Source organism: Haemaphysalis longicornis, unplaced genomic scaffold (genome assembly GCF_048455015.1).
Source record: "Haemaphysalis longicornis isolate Haplotype H1 unplaced genomic scaffold, Haemaphysalis longicornis Haplotype H1 scaffold_39, whole genome shotgun sequence".
Lineage (NCBI taxonomy): Eukaryota > Metazoa > Arthropoda > Arachnida > Ixodida > Ixodidae > Haemaphysalis > Haemaphysalis longicornis.
This window is the reverse complement of record NW_027526359.1, coordinates 53,674-78,945: the sequence shown is the minus strand read 5'-3', so window position 1 is coordinate 78,945 and position 25,272 is coordinate 53,674. Positions and strand designations below refer to the sequence as shown.

Genomic DNA, 25,272 nt, shown 5'->3' with positions numbered 1-25,272 from the left:
TGTGAGTGTGAGTGCGAGTGCGAGTACCAGTGCGAGTGCCAGTGCGCGTGCGCGTGCGCGTGCGCGTGCGCGTGAGCGTGAGCGTGAGCGTGAGCGTGCGCGTGAGCGTGCGCGTGAGCGTGAGCGTGAGCGTGCGCGTGCGCGTGCGCGTGCGCGTGCGCGTGAGCGTGAGCGTGCGCGTGCGCGTGAGCGTGCGCGTGAGCGTGAGCGTGAGCGTGCGCGTGAGCGTGCGCGTGAGCGTGCGCGCGCACGTGTGTGTGTGTGTGTGTGTGTGTGTGTGTGTGTGTGTGTGTGTGTGTGTGTGTGTGTGTGTGTGTGTGTGTGTGTGTGTGTGTATGTGTGTGTGTGTGTGTGTGTGTGTGTGTGTGTGTGTTGCGTCAGTCATCTGTTCTTTCATTGTGTTTGACGTTTAGTCGTTGGAGAACTGCAGAGCCCTCGTTAATTCTTTTCCTTTACATTGTTATCACGTGCTGGTTTTGATATCTTGCGCTGATTTCTTATTGTAATAAAATCAGTTAGAGCGCACACACAAACTGCGCTTGCTTATTTTTCTGAAGTGTTTTCCTTCTGTCGCAATGTCTGTTAATGTCTTGGTGGCTCTGTTGCCTCTCTATCTCCTACACTCTAGCAAGGAGTTAATGTATCACATGTAATTGGCCAATTCTGGATTCAAGTGCACGTTGGTACACTGTGGGAAGGAAATTACGGACACGAAACGCGGCCGCAATGCTTATTCATAAACAAATGTGAAATTCGCCTTTCTGATACGCTCTGATGCCCCCTGTTACCTATGGTCGTCCATAATTTCCACGACATCATATGTGTCTAAGGATTTGCTTGTTTGTTGGTACACGGGGAAGCGGTGGAAGTAACGTTTGAATGGCAGTTATTAGCAGATAGTTTTTGAGTCCGGTGATTTAAGTTCGAGAGCTTCGCATGGCTTTTGTTTTTACCCCATGCCATCCTGCCTCGATGATTCAGCAATTAAACGCCAATATTTTTATTACTATATACCGCATTGATGGACATCTCTGGACAAGCCTTCGCATGTATATAGCACAACTGCCTTACGGGTTGGCAAGGAATTTTCGTTGAACCCGACCTTACAATTAAAGAACGATTCCTTTTACTGTATCCTCATAACTATAACCAGAAAGCATTTTTATTTTTGTCCCACATGATCCCCCTCTACGAGACCTTTAATTTGATGAGCCACACTTACTAGCAGGATCATATGGAATTCATACCAGTCAAACTAACCATGACCATCATGACTGTAACCAGGACGCATTATTTAAATGTCCGACGTAATTCCCCTAACTGAAAGCTTCAATTTGACACCCCCCATGCTTTAGCGGCCTCACCTTGAATATAACCCAATCTATGACTCATAATGACTATCTCATGATTAGAACCACGAAGGCTTTTTTTATTTGTGCCACGTGATTCCCCTCGTCAAGACCATCAATTTAATACCCTACACGCCTTAGCGGGGTCACTTCAAATTTTAACCCAATTTAAGACTCGCCACGACTATCTCATGGTAATAACCAGGAAATATTTTTGTATTTCTCCCACGTGATTCCGCTCATCAAGACCATTAATTTGATACCCATCACATCCTAGCGGAATCAATGTGAATGTTAAACCAACCAATGTCTAACCATGACTATCTCATGATATAGCCATACCGCATTTTGTCCCACGTGATTTCCCTCATCGGAACCTCCAATTTGAGGCCCCGCACACCCAGTGGCGTCATTGCGGATTTTACTCTAATTTATGACCCACCTTGAGTATGCCATGATAATAATCAGGAAGCACGTGATTACCCTCATCGAGACCTTTAATTTGATACGCCACGCGCCCTAGCGTCATGAACTTGAATTTTAACCGAATCTATGACTAACCATGACTACGTCTTGATATAACCATAACTCATTTTTGCCCCGAATGGTTTCCCACATCGAGACCTCGAATTTGATTCCCCACATGCCCTCGCAGCGTCATTTTGAATGTTAACCCAATCTAGGACTCATTATGACTGCCTGATAACTACAATCAGGAAACATTTTTTCATATCCCGCGTGAATCTGTTAGTCAGGACCTTTCATTTTTACCTTACAGGCCTTAGCGCCATCAGTTTGACATTTCACCAAATCTAATGCAGTCATTATTCTGTCTAAAAAGGCGTGGCCCAGTCAATTCAGCTAATTCATTCAAAACAGCAGAAGGGACAGCCCCGCCCCCTTTCCGCCCAGCTCTCAGCTCTTCCTTTGTGACCCCTAGTATATCAAGCCGTTAACAGTAGAAGGCGAACAACCAGCAAGCAAGCGCCGCAGTGTGCTTTCCCACCACCCTTTCCCACCCTCTTATTGGATCCATCAGGAGGAAAAGTTAAGACAACCCTTTTTTATGACCTCACCAGTAAATTATCACTCACGCGCCCAGCTGCGAAAACTTGGTATACAGCAAGTGCTTAGGGTCACGAAAATTCAACAAGAAAGTAAAAAAAAAATCAGACACCCCCTCCCTCCCAACAGATAATGTGAATCGCGAATGGTGCCGTACCCGCAGGTAACCTGAATTCCGAGCGCACAGCAACGCATGAAACTTAACAGCCAATCATAGCTACCTGCTAAGCTACTCATATGTACTCAGAACTCAAAATGTACTCAAAACTCAATATGTACTGAAACTCAAAATGTACTCAAACTCAAAATGTACTCAGAACTCAAAATGGACTCAAACTGAAAATGTACTTAGAACTCAATATGTACTGAATCTCAAAATGTACTCAGAACTCAAAATGGACTCAAACTCAAAATGGACTCATAACTCAAAACGGACTCAAACTCAAAATGTAATCAGAACTCAATATGGACTCAAACTCAAAATATACTCAGAACTCAAAATGGACTAAAACTCAAAATGGACTCAGAATTCACTAGGTCTCAGGCGTACTCAAAATCAATCGCACTCAAACTCAGTCGGGCTCACTCGGCTCAAACTCACTCAAGCTCACTCACCATGCCACACTAGCCTCGCGCTCACTTAAACTCAAACTCAGAGTCCAAATGAGTCTGAGAAAGTGGACTCATGAGTGAGTTCGCCGACCTCTGGTTACGTCAGCATTCATGAGGAGGAAGTACTTGACCGGGCCGGCTACGCCCGTTAAAGCCAAGCACATGACAGCAACAATAGCCGTTTGATGTTGAAAACTGTGCCCCGCTGAACGCAAAGTAATACTTCAATGCCAAATACTGCTCTGTGGAGCACCCTACGATCGATCAGACGATGCGGTTGAAATCGCGCGACTAGGTAGAGTGCGAAAAACTTGGAGCACACGGACGCGTGCAAGTGCGTCGTGATGGATCAAGTCTTGCGGGTATGCTACGGAAAGCGGATCGCCCCATCAAGTTCCGTCACCTTTTCAAGGACAACATAATTATTGTTGCCGACAATTTCGCCATGCGGAAGCCAAACTGAAGTGACATGTTCACAGGTCGCTTGCGATTTGTGAGCACTTCTGCCAACTGGGTAGTGGTGCGAGCACAGCATGCCTCGGGAGGAGGCCTATCATGCTGTAGCTGCTACGCGCAAAACAGTATTAAATCGGCGTACGAGTGAAGCATTTCTTCAAAACCATTATTTATCTTTATACTCAGCCACGCATCACAGGGAACTTCTGTCGACATCCGTGGTCAACGGCAACTGCAGCGTCGGTGTACCATCAGCGTACCATACGACCTCGTGTCGTATCGCTTTCGTTACCAGCCACGGTTTCACTCTCGGTTTACGCGAAATTTTCGAGGGCACGGAGAGTGCCACCACATAATTTGAGTGCCCTTCATAGTATATCTGCTGAAACCGCGGCCAAGAATTGGGTTAAAATGGGGCAGACGACGCACGATTACGTTTTTATTTTCTGCGAGGTGTGGGCGCCGTGCGCATTTGCATGCACAGGGGACTGTGCCTGCGTATCTGTAGCCTTGCGAATCTGAAGTTCTTTTCACAAAGCCCGATGGAGGGGTGAAGGCGCACTCAAGCCCCATACTGCTAACTTTAACTGCCTGATGATTTCACGTGTGCCTACTTTTGCCTTTTTCTAGCATGAGGCTTTTTTTTAAATGTTATGCAGCCACATATGCTGCAATGCAGGGTAAAGAAATCTTCACGCCCATTTTTGGTGTTACAGGCGCGTTCCTGCAGCTCATCATTAATACGACAGCCACTCCACCCTGCATACTGCTTACCACATGAGAGGTATCTGATATATGACAGTTAATGCAGAACAGAAAAATGGGATTTTTGTGCTTTTTTAACAGCCGCAATGTGTATGTCTGTCTTGTCTTGAATATTTTGCAGGTCGGCCATTTTTTTTCAGGGCATAAAAACTGTACCACTGGCACGCACTCTGATTTTTCAAAAATCAACGCGAGTTTACGCGGATGTAATGACGAATCTTAGAGAAGGACTTGCTCTCACTGACGCAGCTTCTTCACCAAGGTTTTCGCTACTGATCTCTGTGTGGGAAAAGTGAAACCAGAATTAGAGAGCCGCTCTGATGGCTCATTAAAACTAGTGGCCATTAAATGGGGGCACAATTTTTATTGGAGTTTATGGAAGCACAGGTTAGCAATACCTCCTTTCACAAGTCTTGAATGACAAGAACGGAAGAGGTTTGTTGCTTCTTGGCTGCTGTGGCCAGCACGTCTGATTACGGTGAAACGTAAAAGCTATGTCTAATGAAACAGAACATTTCTTGAGCATGTGAGCCTACTTCCTGCAATCAACACGCCTTAATTTCATCAGATGTTTCATCTGATTAGGGACTTCCTCAATTTCATCACAAGTTTTAACCCCCCCTCACTAGTGCACTAGTCGCCAAATAACACTACCCCGAGATTTTTAGACAGTTTTTACGTTTCACCATAACTAGACGAGCAGGGCATAGGAGCCAAGGAGGAACAAACCCCTACTTCAATTCTATTCTGTTATTCAAAATTTTTAAAGGAGGCATGGCTAACGTATGCTTCCGTAATACCCTATAAAAATCGTGCGCCTATTTAATCGCCACTAGTTTTAATTACCCATCGGAGTGGCTCCAAAATTCTTGTTTCACTCTTCCCTTAGAATGTTCATTTTTAAAAACCTTTGTGAAGAAGCTTTGTAAGTGAGAGGAAGTCCTTCCACAAGATTCGTCATCACATCTGCCTAAGCTTGCCTTAGTTTTGTATATTCATGGCTTGCCCCACGACTTGAAAAACATCAGTGTGTGCGCCAGTGTTTAAATAGTTTTCTCTGCCTCGCAAAAAAAAGGTAAGCTGCAAGAAATGAAAGATTCTGGCACAAATCTGTTTTAAGAAGCACAAAACTTCATTCTTCTTGTGGTAAGCAATAGGCGGGAAAGACTGCCCGCTGCATTATTTGTCGCCTCCGGGAACAGTCCTTTAACACCAAAAATGGTCGGGATGGTTTCTTGGCCTTACATTGCAGCACGTGTGGCTGCAAACTGTTTTTTTCAAGAAAGCCTCATAATAGGAAAAGGCAAAGGTTGGCTAACACGTGAAATCATCAAGGTGGAGAAAAGTCGCAGATTGAAACATGGGCGTCTGCAAAGGGGGTCAAAAGAGGCATTTGCCCCCCCCCCTCCCCCCCCCCATCACACCAGCATTCCCCCTAAGCAACACCAGCACTTGCCACCTCTCCTGCTCCTGTTCTTCCCGTGAGATGCACCGGGTTTGCCACCCTCAAGAGAAAATCCTGCCGACGCCCATTGATTGGGACCTGATTTCGTGCACCATCACCCCCTCCAGCGGGCTTCCTGAAAAGGATTTAACATATCTGAGGCTATAAAGTGTTCCTGCATTGAGTGTTTTGTTTTTAAGAGATTGCTTTGTGTGTGTGTGTGTACGTGCGTGCGTGCGTGTGTGTGCGTGCGTGTGTGTGTGTGTGTGCGCGCGTGTGTATGTATGTGTGTCTGTGTGCGTGAGTGCGTATTTTTCACCGTTCTCTGGGATTTATATTTTCATGCTTCCTGAAAAAAAAAAAGCTTTGTAGCAAGTTAACACTTGTCTTCCTTCTCTTCTTTTCGTGGGTTCATTTTTTGCGCCGTGTCTGCAAGAATGCTTAGCCAATAGGCCCAGATTCACACTCGCTAAATCGTCCGTTTTTCTGTGCGTAACAGCACGTGCCAGAGAAGTGGGATACAGCCTTTCTTGACGCAATCTTTTTTTTGTGCTGGAGTACTTGCTCCTACCCTAGGCCTTAGTTCAGCACACTTCGATGTCTCTTGTCTGTCTCGATGGATATGAACTACTTTGGCACTGGCTGCCTAAGAAAAGCTAAACATAGGTAGTTGTCTTTTGAAAGTAAATGCACAAATGTTGCAGCTTTCTGTCTCCTCGAAAGTAATCATGCTGTAAACTACATCTTGGTAAAATAATACAATCGAACCCCGTTATAATGAAGTAGTATCAGGGCAGTAAATAAGTTCGTTATATCCGATATTTGTTATAACCGTAGAGGTAAAAAGTGGCTCTAACATTTTGGCAACACGGCTTCCACAAAAGTCCTGCATACAAAAATGCATTATCCTATGCACATCTCCATGCAGGAATCGAAGTCATTTTGGGCCGCTTTTTCAATGTTCTCTGGGCTGCAATGTGCATTTACACTTGATGAAGTGATTAGCCAAAGTGCATTTGTTGAAACTGCGTGCTGAAAAGTCCCAATGGGGCGTTCTTTATTTAAACCAATAAAATTTATTGCATAAAAGCTGCATGAACATTTTAACATAAGACAATGCGACAGAAGTGCATGCAAGGAATTACCTTTCAGCATCATCCATAACTGATTCATTGATTGTAGGGTTTAACGCACCGACGCAACGCAGGCGATGAGGCGCACCGTAGTGGAGGGCTCCGGATCAATTTTGGCCACCTGGGGATCTTTAACATGCGCCGATATCTCGTACAGACGGGCGTTTTTGCTTTTCGCCTCCATCAAAAAAACGGCCGCCGCGGCCGGGAATCGAACCCACGACTTCGTGCTCAGTAGCACAACGCCTCAGCCGCTGAGCCACCGCGGCGGGTATCATCAATAACAATTTTGCTCTGTATCCTGTAGTGAAGAATGCAAGGCAGAATGAAGTGTTACGAAGGGGAAGAGATTGGTTCAGGCCCTCTAGTTACTCGACGACATGAAATTAATTTTTATGAAATTTATTTTCAGGATGAATGTAAAACTAGACTAGACATTTAATACGGGTAATTCGATTTGTTTGACTTCATTTCAGGATTTAGGAAAGCCACATCTAACTACAAGACGTGGTAGCACAGCGAGAAGCTTGTGATTCCGTCAAAGAGAGCCAAGCTGGCCATGAGAATGCAGCCACTGACCCGTCACCGCCAACAAAGCAACCTGCCGCCTCCCTAATTCGCCTGCACGCACAACGGTTTTTGTAATAAAATGGGAAAAGTATGAGATGAAGTATTTGTCAGCATTCGGGGTGCAGCATTAATTGCTGTTGTTAAGTGAAGTTCATTATATATGCCACCCACGTGGTCATAAGCTGAACCCCCATATAGCCATATATAATTTTAGGCAACCATGTACGGCTTACTCATGTATGGACTCACCCATATATGGCCACGTGAGGAATTAGGCATATAAGGCCATATATGGCCTTATATGTCGCACCCATTTATGGCCACGTCAGGAATCGGGCATATAAGGCTATATACGGGCATTAATGTCACACCCAAATATGGCATGTCCATATATGGCCACATATGCCCAGTTCCTGATGTGGCCATAGATGGCAATTTTTATATATGGCAATTTAGGGTATTTTCGTAAGTGTTAGGAGATCGGTGTAACTATAGTTTTTGCAAGCTCACTTTCCCGTTTTTTGTGTTGCACATCAAAGCATGAACCTCTACTGAGGGAGTGTGGTTACATACGCACTTGATACTCCTCTCCATCTCCCCGCCTCTGCACAGCGAAGCGGGTATACTTCTCGCCACGCGCGGTCTCTTTCTCCCCCGTACTATTTTATGCGCGCATTTGGAGGTGGGGGACACGCGCAGGCGGTATTCACGCAGTCACCGATGACCTGTCGGTTGTGCTGGTGGCAGATTTCTGCGTGGACGTCTCTCAGCCCGAGGCACCCTGCCTGGTGCCCTCAGCGCTCGAGTGGTTTACGTCGGTGTGTTACACATACAGCAAGATGCCTATGACGCGGGAGGGAAACGCACCACCCCATGCTCGTCCCCATGAGTAAAACTGTAGTCCTTTATTATTTATTCAGCTAATTAGGTAGGAAGGATGCTGAATCGCAAATTACAAGTGTTTTTTTTGCACTCCTTGCACGGCGTCCTGCTTAGCAGATCATCCTTTCATTGAAAGGCACTGATTTGTCGGTTTTCTTTTCTATTGGTCTGCCTTTTAGTTTGCTTCTAGTAGCAGTGCGCAGTTATGAAAAGGACACCCAACTATCAGCCGTCCAGCAGGTCCTGGCGGCCCTCGAAAAGCATCACCGAAGTGAAAGCTGTGGGGCGACGCCCTCTCTTACGGGGCAGCGGCGTCCAACCCCGTAGCGAGTAGCGAAGGGGTGGTCCGAGTAGGGGTGACGTCGGCATTGACGAGTGGCTACGTCCGGGCGCAGTGTACACACTGTGTCTGTTGCAGGCATTCAACAAAGTCTTTCTTCCTTCCTACCTTCTACTCATAATCTAGGCCGTACACGTTTTCTTTACAATCGCGTTCATCGTTTGCTTCATGTTTAGTCAAAAGACCATGTTGGCGCCAGCGTACGTTTCAGTGGTGGAGGCGCTTCGATGCGATTTCCGAAGTCGCGGGCATGGCTGGTGACCGTGTCTGCGGAGGACGCTGGACCAAGACAGGGCGTAGAACAAAGTTCACTGCGCAGGCATGACGCCTGCTCAAATTATGTATCCATTCTTTCGTCCCCGCTGAAGTATCACCGCCCATATTTCTAGCGCAGTTAACGCTGCTAGGTGTTATAGGAGTATTGAGACGCGTATTGACACGGCTAACATAGCCAGTATATTTAGGTATGTCGATGATTACATGGTTGTTACTAGGTCGGTGAAGCCAGAAGAAGTAGGCCTTTTAGTCAAGACGGTTAAGAAAACATTTATGGACTGTTTGGATGGCTTGACATTAAATCATGAATTACCGACTGAAGTTTCCTTGCAGTTCCTAGATGTGTGTTTCAATTTCAGTGGAAAATGCGTGTGTTGGGCGTATAGGCTGTGGTCAAAAAAGGCAATTTTGGATTATCGTTCAGCGTATTAGAAGATAGTGAAAAAGGCTATTGGCGTTAGGTGCCTTCGCAGTGCGCTCTAGAAGTCTTGTCAGCACCAAGTCGCCGATAGTGTGCAGCACCAAGTTGCACGTTTCAAAGAGGCCGGCTTCCCTCGGGAAGTAATCACATCAGTGGTGGAAAGCCTTTTGCGTTACGTTAAGTCTCATAAAGCACCTGTACGAGCATGAAAGTTTTGTTTTTTGCTCATTTTTATGCGCTAGCTGGAGCCAGGCATTATTATGACCACATGATTCAAAATCAAGCGGATTGAGAAGCACGGCAGGCACCCATAGTGAAACCGGTGGCATTCATGACAAAGAAGAAAGCGGACCCCGCTGAAGACGAAGCTTTCTTCGCGGGAGGTTCCCGTTTGAACCCATCCCCACTTCATTCTTCCCGCTTGTTCCCTCCCGTTTCAACCCGGCGCAAAATGACCTTCCCCTTTCGCCCTTTCACATTTCGCCTGTTCCCATTTGAACCCGTTTCCATTTCAACCTTCTCGTTTGTTCCGTGCCGCTTCAACCCGGTACAAAACGCCCTTCCCGTTTCGCATTTTCACATTTAGCCCCTTCCCGGAATAACGAAGCCAGTTTCGACTCGGGTGACTCGGACCGAGGCATGTGATTTTTGAAATTATAATTACGTCCGACTGCAGTTTAACCTCGTAAAAAAAGTCGCAGCTGGTGGAGCCAAAGTATGCAGACGCCCTTTAACCTGCAACCTTTTCGCATTGGTCCGCTTTACGATCATCATCATCATCATCATCACCAGCCTATCTACGCCCACTGCAGGGCAAAGGCCTCTCCCTTTATTCTCCAATTGCCTCGGTCCTGTGCCAACTGTGACCAATTTATCCCCGCAAACTCCTTGATCTCATCTGCCCATCTAACGTTCTGCCGCCCCCTGCAACGCTTGCCTTCTCTAGGGATCCACTCTATTACCCTTAATGACCAGCGGTTATCTTGCCTTCGCATTACATGCCCTGCCCACGTCCATTTCCTCTTGATTGATTGTAGGATTTTAACGCGCCGACGCAGCGCAGGCGATGAGGCACGCCGTAGCGGAGGGCTCCGGATTAATTTTGACCACCTGGGGATCTTTAACGTGCGCCGAAATCTCGTACACGCGGGCGTTTTTGCTTTTCGCCTCCATCAGAAAAGCGGCCGCCGCGGCCGGGAATCGAACCCGCGACCTCGTGCTCAGCAGCGCAACGCCTTAGCCACTGAGCCACCGCGGCGGGTTCCATTTCCTCTTAATTTTCACTAATATGTCTTTAACTCCAGTTTGCTCCCTGACCCACTCCGCTCTCTTCTTGTCCCTTAATGTTACACTTATCATTTTCTGCTCCATTGCCCGCTGAGTCGTTCTCAATTTATGTTGAACCCTCTTAGTGAGCCTGCAAGTTTCTGCCCCGTAGGTGAGTACCGGTAAGATGCAGCTGTCATACACTTTCTTCTTCAGCGACAATGGTAGGCTGCTATTCATTATCTGAGAATGTCTGCCGTATGTACCCCACCCCATTCTAATCCTTCTAATTATCTCTGCCTCATGGTTGGGATCCGGGGTCACAACTTGGCCTAAGTAGATATATTCGCTTACTACTTCCACTGCCTTGCCACCTATCTCAAACTGCTGTGCTGTCCCGAGGTTATTGATCATTACTTTAGTTTTCTGCATATTAATTTTCAGGCCCACGGTTCTACTCTGTTCGCCCAGTGCGGAAAGCATGCTTTGCAATTCGTCCCCCGAGTTACTTAGCAAGGCAACGTCATCAGCAAATCTGAGGTTACTAAGGTATTCTCCATTAACCCTTACTGCCACCTGTTCCCAATCCAAAGTACTGAATACTTCTTGTAAACATGCTGTGAATAGCATTGGAGAGATTGTGTCGCCCTGTCTGACACCCTTCCTTATAGGTATTTTACTGCTCTCCCTATGGAGGATGATCGTAGCTGTAGACCTATTGTAGATATCCTCTAGTATTCTTACATAATGCTCATCTACCCCCTGGTTCCGTAATGCCTGAATGACTGCTAGGGTTTCGACCGAGTCAAATGCTTTCTCATAATCTATGAACGCTATATATAGGGGTTCAGTATACTCAGCGCACTTCTCTATTACCTGATTGATCGTGTGAATATGGTACATTGTTGAATAACCTTTACGGAACCCTGCTTGTTCTTTAGGTTGACTGAAATCTAAGGTTGCAGAAATTCGGTTAGCGATTACCTTGGTAAATACCTTGTAGACGACTGACAGTAAGCTGATCGGCCTGTAATTTTTCAAGTCCTTCATGTCCCCTTTCTTATGGATTAGGATGATGTTCGCGTTCTTCCAAGATTCCGGTACCATTGCGGTCAGTAGGCATTGCGAATACAGGTTTGCCAGTTTTTCAAGGACAATTTCTCCGCCATCCTTCAAGAGGTCTGCTGTTATCTGATCCTCACCAGGTGCTTTGCCCCCTTTCATTTCTTTCAAAGCCTTCCTTACTTCTTCGGTCGTTACTGGTGGGATATCTATCTCCTGTGAACTACTGTCTCGTTCGGCATTATCCTGTAGGTCCTGGCTACTGTGCAGACCCCTATAGAACTCCTCGGCCACTGTGACTATTTTATCCCTATTAGTGATGACATTGCTTTGCTTATCCTTCAGTGCATACATCTGATTTATCCCCACGCCAAGACGTCTCTTCACTGCTTTCAGGCTACCTCCGTTCTTTACAGAGCATTCGATCCTCTCCATATTATGCTTCCGTATGTCAGCTGTCTTACGCTTATTGATTAACTTCGAGAGCTCCACTAGTTCTATTCTAGAAGCTGCGGTGGAGATTCTCATGGTTTGCCGTTTCCTGATTAGATCTTTCGTCTCCTGTGAAAGTTTACCAGTATCCTGTCTAGCCATAGTGCCCCCGACTTCTACTGCACACTCCGTGATAATGCGTGTAAGGTTCTCGCTGGCTTCCTGTGTCGTAAACTCGGCTTCCTCGTTAAGAGCGGAATATCGGTTCTGCAGCGCGATCCTGAATTCTTCTACTTTACGTCTTACTGTTAGCTCATTTATCGGCTTCTTTCGTACTAGCTTCTTGCGGTCCCTCCTCAAATCTAGCTTAATTCGAGATCTTACCATACGGTGGTCACTACACCTTACCCTTCCGAGCACTTCCACATCATGCACGACGCCAGGGTTATCGCATAATATGAAGTCTATTTCATTTTTTTGCTCCCCATTCGGGCTCCTCCAGGTCCACTTCCGACTCTCCCGTTTACAGAAGAAGGTATTCATTATGCGTAGGTTATTCCGTTCTGCAAACTCAACTAGTAGGTCCCCCCTGCTATTTCTACAGCCCAGACCATAGTTCCCAACTGCCTTGTCTCCAGCCTGATTCTTGCCTACTTTAGCATTGAAGTCTTCCATAACTATGGTATACTGTGTTTTTACTTTAGCCATTGAGGATTCCACATCTTCATATAGGCGTTCCACTACTTGGTCATCGTGGCTGGATGTGGGCGCGTAGCCCTGCACCACCTTGAGCTTGTACCTCTTATTGAGCCTAATTACAAGACCTGCTGCCCTTTCATTAATGCTGTAGTATTCATCTATGTTGCCAGCTATGCTTTTAATGACTACAAATCCCACTCCCAGTTCTCTTCTGTCCTGTAGACCACGGTAACATAGGACGTGTCCATTTTTCAGCACCGTAAGGGCTTCGCCTGCCCTCCTAACCTCGCTAAGCCCTATTACATCCCATTTAATACCCTCTAATTCCTCGAACAACACCTCGAGACTTGCTTCGCTAGATAAGGTTCGCGCGTTAAACGTTTCCAGGTTCAGATTCCATTGGCGGCCTGTCCGGATCCAGGGATTCTTAGCACCCTCTGCTGCGTCACAGGTCTGACCGCCGCCGTGGTCAGTTGCTTCGCAGCCGCTGGGGACTGAGGGCCGAGGGTTAGTTGGCGTATTCATGGGAGGTTGTGGCCATTACTACACCAGGGTGGCCAATCCTGCTCTGATGAGGGAGTGCATTACCGGCAATGGTCGCCGGGGTCAGGCCGCACCCCAGGCCCCTTTGTGCAATTCCATCAATACGCGGACTTTTTTTTGAAATCCTGTGGGAATTGTCCGGCACCGGGATTCCAACCACGGTCCTTCTGCACGCGAGACGGGTGTTCTACCTCTACGCCATCGCTGCCTTCGCTTTACCATACGCGGCCCCAATTAAAAAAGCAACACGTAAGTTGCTCCGTTACGTCCGACCCCGTACAGCGTTGGTGAATTACGTACAACTGAAACCATACCCTTCCGTCTGCTTACGCATTGGCCGAGCAGTCTGGAACGTGTTGCTCGCATGCGTACTCCACGGCAGCGGTGATGGTTCCAGTCCCTACGGTTGCATGTACGAATGCACATGCATCTTATATGCAACACACAAAAAACGAAAGGACGAGAAACACGAATTAACAAAAATGGAACCTTTCCGCGGTCGCAGTGCCAGTTTGTAGAACCCGGACCTCTTGCCGAAAAATGACGTTGGGTGTTTTGACAAATGCAACAATTATTTTTATTAGGGGTAGTACAGGGTACTGTTCTATTTCTATGCAGGAAAAAGATCTCGCGAAATATAATTACCAAATCTAGCAACATAAAAAAACGTATTTTATGACCGCTGTAACTCTTTTGAACCAAGACAGTGGTAGGGTGCATTTTAATGTGTGGCCAAGGGTCACTTTATAGACACAAATCTGTAAAAGAATGGCCATTGAAGTCTAAAGCTGAAGTTTTTGCTTGGAGGAAATGGGTCGCACACATTTTTCATCCAGGCATTAAGAACACCCCAAGCTGTATTCTCGTACGTGTACCTTTTACGAATAATACATAGGCGGGCACGCAGTACATGGAAAAGCTAAAGCAAACATTTAGGTATTTATCCGTTCATATTAGAAAGTTTTAGCATATCGTTACCGCGTTTGCGTCACAGTTTACCGTGTTACTGGTTAGCACAGCGTTTTCTGTTTGCGTATTCCGGCCGCCACGGCGCAAGTTGCGACATGAATTAATTTCAGAGCAAATCACGCATAATTTTGTTGCTGTAGTTCACCATAACTGTAGTTGTTTTGAGAATACTGTAGCCATCGCCTGTAGAGCTATAAAAAGAAACCGTGTCGGTGGCGCTATCTACCGAGTAGAGTTAAGAGTCAAGGTGAAATAGAATTTGCCCCCGCGCTAAAACCTTAGGCAAGAAATGAGTAAAATATATAGTAGTACTTACTCAATAACCTACACTACCTTGCCCAGCGTAAATTTGGAGGCTAAAAGCGAACTGCGAGCTCAGAAAGTTATCTGAACTATTTGAGGCGGGCGTTTTGGGAGCGGGTTGAAACGGGAAGGGTGTTTTGGGAACGGGAATGAAACAGAAAGTGGTCAAACGGGAAGGGCGTTTCGGGAGTGGGTTCAAGTGGAAGGGTTCAAACGGGAATGGGTTGTTTCGGGCTACACCCGCCGGATGTGCCCACGCACTCTCGCTATCTGCGCCACATCTACGCATAGATCGCGTTGGCATGCAGTTTTGCGCGCTCCGACCACCGCTCCCGTGCTCCGTATTATTTTTGGGCACCTATACATTTTTGTTGCGTAGCATTCTTCTTGTACGCTCAAAGTCGGCTCGTGCGTGCACCAAGAGGTGGCTTTATGGTTTCCTGCAATAGCGGCTAATTTTACGCCACAACCATTCTTATTTGCGCTGTACGTGGATTTCTTTCATACTTCTTTCACAGCCATCCCATACATTTTAAGTAGAACAAAATACGAGCTTTCCAGAAATCCAAGCGACGAGTTTAGATTTTGGAGACGTATTTATTTTTCACCAAGGTTTGCCTTCACAACTCGTTGAAGGTCATTAACACACATGGTGTACTACTTCAGGTAGAGCTCATCGGGCTCACTAAGCCCTGCACTGTTTATAAATTACCTCCCTCAGCCACTTCCCGAATACAGTAAGCTGCATTTTATTTCCTGCATGTACTACCTTCGCAACAAAAGAAACATTGAGAGCACACTGTGATACTGTACAAACACTGTACAATGAGTTTTTCTTGGCTGGCTAAAACGAACACCCATCAGCATAGGGGTGTGACTTGCCCAAACATGCAACTCAAATTTTTCATTTCACTTGAAATCTAACACGAACTTTGTCATCTGTAATGTAGCCGCTTTCTTCGATTTTTTCGAGTTTAATTTTACCAGGAGCCCTCATGTAATCATTCTTCTGTGTTTTAGGCCTCTTAACGCATTCAAGATCATCCAAGCTTGTATCTGATACGATACATATTTGAAGACACTCACCAGTAGGCTTAACTACCTTGAAAAAAAATCTCTCTTTGATTGGCCATGACAACAGGTGGTCATAGGCGCCCTTGTGTATCCAGTATACAAGACGGAACCACTGAACGCCGTCACTTGTTTCTATCATCATAGCCGGGAGGACACAGTAACCGTGAAAGTAGGCCGGGTTTTTTGCGGCGGAAATCGCCGTTTTTTCTCGTCGAGCCTTTTCTTTCAGATTGGACCAGCCTGAAATTGTCCATTCCAGTGGCCTTGATTCCCGACGCAAGTCTGGAAAGATTGCTTGAGATGTAGCCTCCAGATTATTTAGCTTCTCGTTGAACTCTGCCTTCATGTCCACAAGAGCTTCTCCGCTTGTTCTTCCTAGTGTTTTACATTGACCAGTCAACACCTCTAGCTTCTGAAGCCTGTCCTTTACGTTCACAATGCCTGCTGCGTGTTCGTACGAGAGGGCATAGAGAGTGTCTGTAATGGTAACTAAAGCGGCGGTTGTTTCTCTTGATTTTTCCTCACATATCCGGGCCTGTGTTTCCTGCAGTTCCCGAAGCTGGGTTTTAATGGCGCCCGCATTGGACTCCTCAGCCACCCGTATTTCGCTAATGTTTGCTAATACAGCCCGGCTCATTTCTGAAATTTCCTTCAGCGTGTTCTCAAAGCTCTGTATAGATTCTACAGGTACCACGCTAACATTGCTGTGGCGATCTTGGGCTCTTTTGCTCTGTTCAGCCGCGACAAAGCATGAGCCGGAATCGAGATGAGAGATGATGTCCTTGTGGGCGACGTACTGAGCACACCTAGGACAAGAAACCACGTGGTACTGGCACTGGTGGTTGAAATGCTCCAGGATCTCAGGTGCTGCGCCCACAGCGTCACAGCCGTGGTCCGCGTTCCAGCAATGAATCTGTAAAAGCAGATTTCAAAACGTGATTTTGCTACAAATCACAAGACAATTCGACTGTGTCTGCTGTCTGCTACAGCGGGACTGGTTTCGTAACACGTGTGCATTGCTGAAGTTCGCACGATGCACTTTATTTCGATTATACATAACACGCACAAAACTGCCAACAAAATATTCTCGGCGGTAAACGTTGTAGAATTACAAACGAGCGTAATATTAGACGTTAGCGGACGAGTTAGTTTGTGAATAAACCTTAATGTGCCCAAAACTGCGTAAGGAGGGGGCCGGACTTGTTTTTTCCGCACCTTCTGTCCCATCAGATGACGGCCAGCAGCCCGTGGGGCCTAGCGGCATCCTCAGCAAACCGGATGATGCATAGTTATAACTTCGCGTCGGAGCTACGCCGAATTGCCACCCACTGCTCGAAGTAATTTATGCTAAATGTCGGTGTTGCCTGCGTTGTACGGATGGGGTACTGCGGGCAGACCCAAATGGTATACGATGGTGGCCAGCTTTCGCCACGCGTCACTGGCAGGTGTCTTTAGGAGACGGTTGTAGCCGGCAAGTTGGGGAATCGTGTTAGACTGTAAAACTTCTATGCCACAGGTTGTCCCTTCGTCAGGGAGTGATGTGACCGTGGGTATTTTAAGCGGCCTAATGGTATTTATTTGTTATTTCGTAATATGCGAGTAGCCCCTCACTGCGCTCCGTGTCGAGCGCGCGGTCGGAAGAGTTGAGGCACCGGGAGCTAAATCCTCGGGCCGCCTTATAGGCGTGCTCATTTACCGGCAGAAACGTATGGGGTGGTACCAATATAAGTTGAAAAAAGAGGGGGGAAAATTAATCTTCCCTACAAAAATATGGCCTGCTTGGCATTTCGGACACTCTCCAGTAAAGCAGCTCACCGGGCGCTACCCATGTGGTGGCCAGACGTCGCTCGCCAAGAAAGGCTCCAAACCTTCCGCTCTCACGCATCGCTCACTGAAGACCGCCTGACCTCTGTCTCCCCCATTGGGAATCCGGCGTTAATTTCGCCTAGTGCGCAGCTAGTCACGTGATCAGACGGCGACCCAGATGCGGAGTGCATGCGCTAGGCCTGCAGCGGCGGGGGGAAAATTAATGTCCCCTACAAAATTATGGCCTGCTTGGCATTTCGGACACTCTCCAGTAAAGCAGCTCACCGGGCGCTACCCATGTGGTGGTCAGACGTTGCTCCCCAAGGAAGGCTCCAAGCCTTCCGCTCCCACACATCGCTCACAGAAGACCGCCTGACCTCGCTCTCCCCCATTGGGAACCCGGCGTTACTTTCGCCTAGCGCGCAGCTAGTCACGTGATGAGACGAAGAACCAGATGTGGAGAGTGCATGCGCTAAGCCTGCAGCGGCGGCTTGCGAACGCAGCCGTCGGCGGTGCCCGGCCGAGCGACACACGTGATGCGTTGCCAATGATACCGCGCACCTGCGCTCAAATGAAGGTCAAATCCTCTGTGACGGTGAAATGGCTCGACGTCATTTGTAAAAATTTGGACTAAACGGTAGTCGTCATACGATACATTCATAACGTGTCCCACTGCCTCAAAAAGACTAGGCGCTGTGGAAACCTAAACGTGGTATTGTCGGCTAGCAACACATTTGGTGTGAAAACGTGTCTGTGGAGGTTACGGGGAACCTCGCACTTTCCCAAAAAAGCACAGTTTGTTGACTAATTAGGTCATCGTTTATTCGATGCCCTTGCAGTGCGATGCCCGGCAGGCCGATGCTTGACTGATAAGCTACGCGAGCATGACTACAACGTGAACTGAGCTGGGAGTAGGCCCTTGGGGATTTGTTTCCGCGTCTGCGGTTGTACTCCTGCATTCACATCCACCCGTATCTTGGCTTGCCACCGCAAGAAATAGGTACGGGAGAATATTGAAACAGCTGAACTACTCAGGTCTACTAGAACAACGCGTCAGTAGGCCTTTACTAGTCCTATCGGATAAAGAACATACATTTTAGGCGAATATTTGTTACGTTTTTAATAGCCAAATGCTCTATGTTGGTGTTTTATGCGTCATTTGCGTTTGTGTGTCCCAGAGGCCAATTCGCGTGGAGGGTTATGCCTTTCGGTCTCAAAAATGCCACTCAGACTTTTCAGCGAGCAATGAATGAGCTCTTGCTGCCGCATTCCGAGTACGCCTGCGCCTATCTGGACGATATCACGGTCTTCAGCGAGACGCTCAAGGAACACCTGCAGCATTTACGTGCTGTCTTCACGGCCTTAGTGCGGGTAAACCTTCAGGTTGAGCTTGAGAAGTGTCAAATCTCATGTGGTTCTACACGCTATTTAGGACACGTGGTAGGATCAGGGACGCATGCGCCAGACCCACACAAGTTAGCAGCCATACAGGGCTTGCAAGCACCAACTACTAAAAAAGAGCTACGTAGTGTGCTGGGGCTTTGCGGCTATTACCGAGGCTACGTTCTGAACTACGCCGAGATGGCGGCGCCGTTGACAGAACTGGCGGGAAAGAGGGTTTCTAACAAGATACTGTGGTCCGCCGAAGCCGAAAGGGCGTTCAAACGGCTCAAAGTAGCGCTTTGAAAGGCAGGGACGCTTGCAACGCCAGACCAAAACAAGCCGTTTTGGCTTTACACTGACGCCTACGCGTTTTCAATGGGGGCTTGCCTGTCGCAGCGTGCTGCAGATTGCTATGAGCGCCCAATAGCATTCGCCAGCCATAAGGTCTCTCCCATGCAGGCCAGACGGTCGACAATCAAGCGGGAAGCATTTGGGGTTATATGGGGGTTGGAGAAGTTTGATCTTTGGCTCGTCGGCGCTCAGGAGACGGTGGCGTTCGACCATAACCAGCTCTCGTTCCTCACCCTGACTACGCCCCACGGCGCCAAGTTAACGCGCTGGGCGCTAGCCCTACAAAGGTACAATGTCGTTGTACAGCACAGAAAGGGAAGTGCTCATGACAATGCTGACGTGCTGTCGCGGGTTCCGAATGCATGTTGGTACTCGGACGGCGATGCTTGTGAGTGGGTGGCGGGCATAGAGGCCTCTAGGTTGCAACAGTGACCGACCACGTTGCCGAGGGAGGCAACGACGAGACGTGGTGGGACTGGCTCGGTGTGTGCGTGTCTGCAAGTGATCAGCGGAGCACAGTGGGCTCGAAGTCGAGTTACGAACAATGTGCTATGCTGGAGACATATCCTTCCTTGTTGAACTCTAAGGATTCTCGGAGTTTCCTCGTGCGGAGGGGTTGCGTGTGGTTTTGCATTGTCGCTTTTCTCGCCTGTCTTGTAAATAGTTGGTGTCATTCCCGTAGTGACCAGTGGGCCCCTACGCGAATCTTGTGACGGGCGTGAAAGAGTTCCAGGCGCCAGCGACGCAGGATGTGTCGAACGCAGAGGGGGCGGCGGTTCCGGGAAGTGGGAATGAATGACTTTATGGCAGCCAGCTCGTTAAGAGCAAGCAGCCTCTGGGTCACGCAGCTCACGTGAGGACACATTGTCTGCGGGCGCAGCCGCGTCGTCGCGTTGTTTTGGCCGGAGTGCATGGTGCAGCCATGGGAAAACTTTGGCCGCCTGGCGACTCAAATGGCATTCCGAGGGCTTGGCGGCAGCTGGCTCGGGGCCCACCGCGTTTTCGTTTAGCAGGTTCTCAAGCCATTCGGTCCGTCGAGCGGCTGGAGACGGAGGAGCGTGGAGCTGTCAACTGTGGTTAGACAGTGGGCGACTTATGGCGATAGCTTTCCTTTTGTTGGCCCGTCCACCCACGGAGTGAAGGCGTGCGAGGGTGTGCGTGTAGCGGCCCGGGATGGGCGCGGCAGAGGCGACGCCTGAGCCCGCCGCCGTGTCCTGTTGTCCCTACGCGCTGTTTCTGGCCCATGGTCCAATTAACGGGGCATCGCCTGTCAACGGCGGAGAATCCTTGGGACGCGCTGGGTCGTTAATACGGATGGTTATGGGTTTCAGCTGGCGTGGAGTGGCTGTCCGGCCTTGGACGAGAATCGTGGGAACGGGCGACGCGGGCCGCGTTCGTAGAAGCTTGTCCCTGGCGCTTGCACGTGTTTCCGCGAGTTTCAGAAAGTTTGTTGTAGTTGTTGCAGTTGATTTTGGTATTTTCCTTCTTTCTGTTCTGAGAGAGGGTGACCGACGTCTCAGGGTTATGGGGGGTGTTGCCCACCACGGCTTAAATCCGGATGTGGTTCTCCGCCCAATCAGATCGCCAGGGGATGCTGATTGGCCGGTGTATCGGGGGTGGAGACTAGGTGACCCATTTAAACCACGAGACACGAGGTCTCGGGGCCGAATCCTCGGGGTTTTAATGTTCATGCACGACCGTCGTATTGGCGGGCTAGCCAGGTCAGGCTAGGGAGGATCTCACCACTTGGGTAGTCCTAGGTCAGGGTCCATCGCTAACGGGGTTGCCGTGGACACAAAGTCTTAGCTGACCTAGAAACCCACTTTATTAAGTGCAATGCACTTCTTAAGCGACCCTGAACCTGCGTCCAACGGCGATGTCCGCATCACATACCCACGTGGGGGATTGGCCAGGAATCTCCTCGTCTTCCTTGGCAACGGGGGGAGATGGGCGCGCGCTGCCTGGCCGTTGACATGGCACATACCCACGTGGGGGATTGGCCAGGAATCGGGCGTGAGAAGGGCTAATGCACCCGCTTAAAGGAGTACTGACACGAAATTTCAAAGCTGAGATCCGCTCTAGCAATCAAGTACAACGACAACACAAATAGGTGTCTGTGAATAAATGCATCTTTCTTTCTTTGTAGTTGTGTGTGTGTGTGTGATCTCTCTTTCGCGAACATTACTGAACCGCGCAAATTCAACTCGTGCATTCGCACTTTCACATTCTTCCCCTCGGGGAAATGCGGGGAATGTTTTTCTTATTCTGTATTCTTCAGACCGTAAATATCCTGTATATGTCTCTCGCTGAAATATACAGTTCTAAAAACACTCAACAACTCTCATCGTCGTGTTATCATGCCGCAACCATCAGGCACCAACGCAGACCACCGGAAGACTTCTACACGCCACAACATCGGCGCATCGAAGCAAGAAACAACGAACCGTAAACATTTACTGGAGGAACACGACTTGTATTCGGGTGCAGGTTCCCGGCTCATCACAGTTCTTTCAGACGTGCATACGTTCGAGTTATTCGGTGCAATGCATTCTATTTGTGCACAGGTGAAAGCTGGCTTTTGGGGCATTGCGTAGTTTAGCATACATCTCTACAAGGTTTTGGGACGACAGAAGTTAGAAGTGTAAAATGTAGGAACAGAAATGTTTCCTAATAAATTATGCAAAAAGAAAGTACTTAGAATTAGGCAAAATACTTTGTGGTGCTCACATAAAACTCCACTGGCTCTATGACCAACATCACGCTTCCCCTATGATTTGTACGGTACCGGAATGGTCTGTCTTAAAACTGAAAGAGTTGGGCACTTTTAATAAACTAATTGTCGTTAATCTGGTCATACGCTTAGTTTTGCCTCTTTCTAGTCTTGGGTAGTTGTATCACAAGAAAGTTGGCATACTTCAACCCGCACATCGACAATTGTAGCATAAGGATATTTGGTGTAGATCATTGTGTAATCTTTAATTAACTCAAGGCAGAGTTCACTGCAACGTGTCTGCAAATATTGGGTCATGACACGCTGTGCCTCGTTTAAAAATCGATGTCACAAATTTGACAAACGGAGCATAAAGAAAGGATATTCGATTGGGGAACTGCTTTTTGCGCGAAAAATTTTAGCTATTACTAACTATGCCGTGCAGTATTCGAGGGACAATGAAGTTTAAGGTGTGGTATTTCTGGCTCACTCCAATACCATAAACCGGCCTCGTATATGCTTGCTTCGCTACAATTGTCGTCGAAACATAACAGCCTTTTGTTTTCGGTGCTGTTTGAACAGCACGAGTGGGCAATTTACATTGTAGTATTTACTTATACCATCACTTTCTTCAACGTCGTTTTAAACAGTATTTTATGCTATATAAACAGTCTATCTCCTGCCTATCAGAACGTGGCTACTACGCATTCCAAGTTTAAGTTTTGCCTGAGTGGGCGTTATGTTTTATTTTTGATGAACAATGTTTACATGGATAGCGCGTGCCACCATTCCTAATTTGGCAAGACCTCGTGTACGTGTAATTCTTGTTCAAGTTTATTTTTGTCGTTTTTACCGGTGGTTGAATCAAGGTACAAACATAACAGACTTACGATGATATATCATTCGTGGGCGCATTTAAATCGCCCGAGAAAAAAAAAAAACAGCAGGCCATACCGGGTACCAAGAGCATTAGACAAACCCTAGCGCAAGTGCCATCGATATCTGACCCTGTCCACTCTGACTCTCCGGGGTTTTATTTCAACCATAGAGTTTCTTAGTAAGTATACTAGAGAGGAAACTGCGCCTCGTAAGCCATGTCGTCGTTGGGGTTCATGGGACGACATCCTTTTTGGCTTGGGCTTGGCATGACAACTGGATTCTTAAGCGGTTTTGGAAGTTTGCTTTCTTCACTATGCATTCACACGTTTACGAGCTACAAAGAAGCCGAAATCCTCCCGTTTCTGTGGTAGCCGTGTTCATTGAAACAGCTGGCAATGCGTGATCGCACCTGACGTTGCTCATGCCGCAGTCGAAGGACGTATGACTGAACGGGTAATATTGGTAATATGCCGCCGCGAAATTTGTAGCCGACGAAAAGAAGAAACAAAACGTACTTCGACGAAGACAAGATACGGCAGATACGGGCGCTTGTATGCGTCCTATCTTGTCATCGTCCACGACTGTTTAACGCCACGTTTTCATTTTTCCTGTTAAACTAGCTGGCGGTCGCGGTGCACCGGTTCACCTCGAAGCAACGTTTTCATAGGCACGCTCAAAAAACTTTCGAAACTCTTCAAACAACTTATTTTTTTTAAATAATGGTAAAATTATTAAAATCACAGTATATAATGAGTTACCCCCCAAATAATATTGTTCGTAACTACAACCTTGGCCTGCGGAATAGCAGGCACAACCGTTCCGGCAAAAATACGCTTTACTTCTTTTCTTCTTAGTTTTAAAACAGCCTGTTTTTATTTTCCACTTGCATAATTGAACACTATTCTTCGCGTTTTTGTGGCACTTTGTTTAAATTTGCGGTCACTAAAACGTTGCAATCCAAGCCAATGAAGAAACTAAGGCAAGCGCGATGTATAATGGCGGTCCATGACGACACAGACGACCTTGATGTGAGCCGCATAGACGCTAGCGCCAGATTCCTCTCTAGTGTATACTGTAAGAAACTCTATGATTTCAACAGCCCAAGTTTTTAAACTCTTCTGGTAGCCGAAGAAATGCTTTCTTTGTTAAAATTCGGGCCACCAAAATTCAATAATGCGGACTTTTCCACGCCTAATAGAAGGCGTTTCTCACTGTGCCGCTACGTCTCCGAATTAAAAAAGTGCCGAATATTTTCCTTGGTTATGGTGCGTTCCGCTGGGCTGCGTTACTCTTTAGTTAAGAATGGAGTTCCTTTGTACAGCTCGAAAGAGAGGATCCTTATCCAAACTAGTCGGCTTTCTTCAACAGGCAACAACATTATTATACAGCGGGTTCTCTTGCTTTGGCAATTCCTCTCGAATCACGGCCAGCTACAATTCGGTGAATTCTCGGAGACATTGCCTGTCATTTTTAGCCGCATCAGCACTCAGATATTCTGTCACAATAATCGCTCGCCACAGGTGCTCGCCTGCCACTGTGGGCACTCTGTTGTAAAAGCGAAACACTACCATTCTGAACTTGTTTTTAAGTATCTTTCTTCGTTTATCGACATGCTGCCTTCAATGTGACAACAAGGCATGCATACACGGACAGCCTGGTAACAACTGTGGCGTGTATTATGCAGTTTTGTAAGTCAGCCGTGCACCTTTACCTCTTGGCATTTATGAGGAGGCGTTGATGTGATGGGTAACGTAACCAACGGGCGAACACGCTGCCTACCTCGCGGCTGAGAAGAGCGTCCTTTTCAAAAGTTGACCACACGATGTCTCCACTTTGGAATCTTTGCTTGTCGACTGGACAGTGGCCACACTCGCCGTCGGTGCAGCGCTCGAAGCAGGACGGGCAGAGCCCATGTCGGCATGGCAACAGGGCTGCCGTCGAAGGCACAAGTTCACACGCAGTGCAGGATCGAATCGCTGGGATGGCGTTCACGAACGCTGTGGACCTCCAATCCAGGCAGCTCCCGAAGCCAAACACGATGTGGGTGTTACGGGGTGCCATTGGAAGTGCTGCGGCTACTAACACGCAGGCACAGCGCACTGGCCTGCGGCTGCGTCTTGTACGCGGGCGGAGGGGTTACGAATGGCAGTAAAAATGAGATAAAAGTACGCCTCTCGCCTCTTATCTGTAGCCGCCGTCGCAGCGGCACGAAAAAACGCCCGCCGTGGCTTACAATGCATACTGAAAAAAATTCCCCGCATTTCCCCGAGGGGAAGAATGTGAAAGTGCGAATGCACGAGTTGAATTTGCGAGGTTCGGTAATGTTCGCGAAAGAGAGATCACACACACACACACAACTACAAAGAAAGAAAGATGCATTTATTCACAGACACCTATTTGTGTTGTCGTTGTACTTGATTGCTAGAGCGGATCTCAGCTTTGAAATTTCGTGTCAGTACTCCTTTAAGCGGGTGCATTAGCC

The 25,272-nt window shown here is 47.7% G+C and overlaps 1 protein-coding gene across 1 annotated transcript; it reads right to left on the bottom strand.

The window, feature by feature from the left end:
• Positions 1-13,924: 13,924 nt before the first annotated feature.
• Positions 13,925-24,949, bottom strand: LOC144178045 (uncharacterized). Its single transcript, XM_077705578.1, has 2 exons — positions 24,570-24,949; positions 13,925-16,574 (listed from the first exon to the last, which is right to left on the bottom strand). The coding sequence occupies exons 1-2, from the start codon at positions 24,849-24,851 to the stop codon at positions 15,492-15,494; spliced, it is 1,365 nt and encodes a 454-aa protein (XP_077561704.1). The 5' UTR covers positions 24,852-24,949; the 3' UTR covers positions 13,925-15,491.
• Between the last annotated feature and the right edge of the window lie 323 nt (positions 24,950-25,272).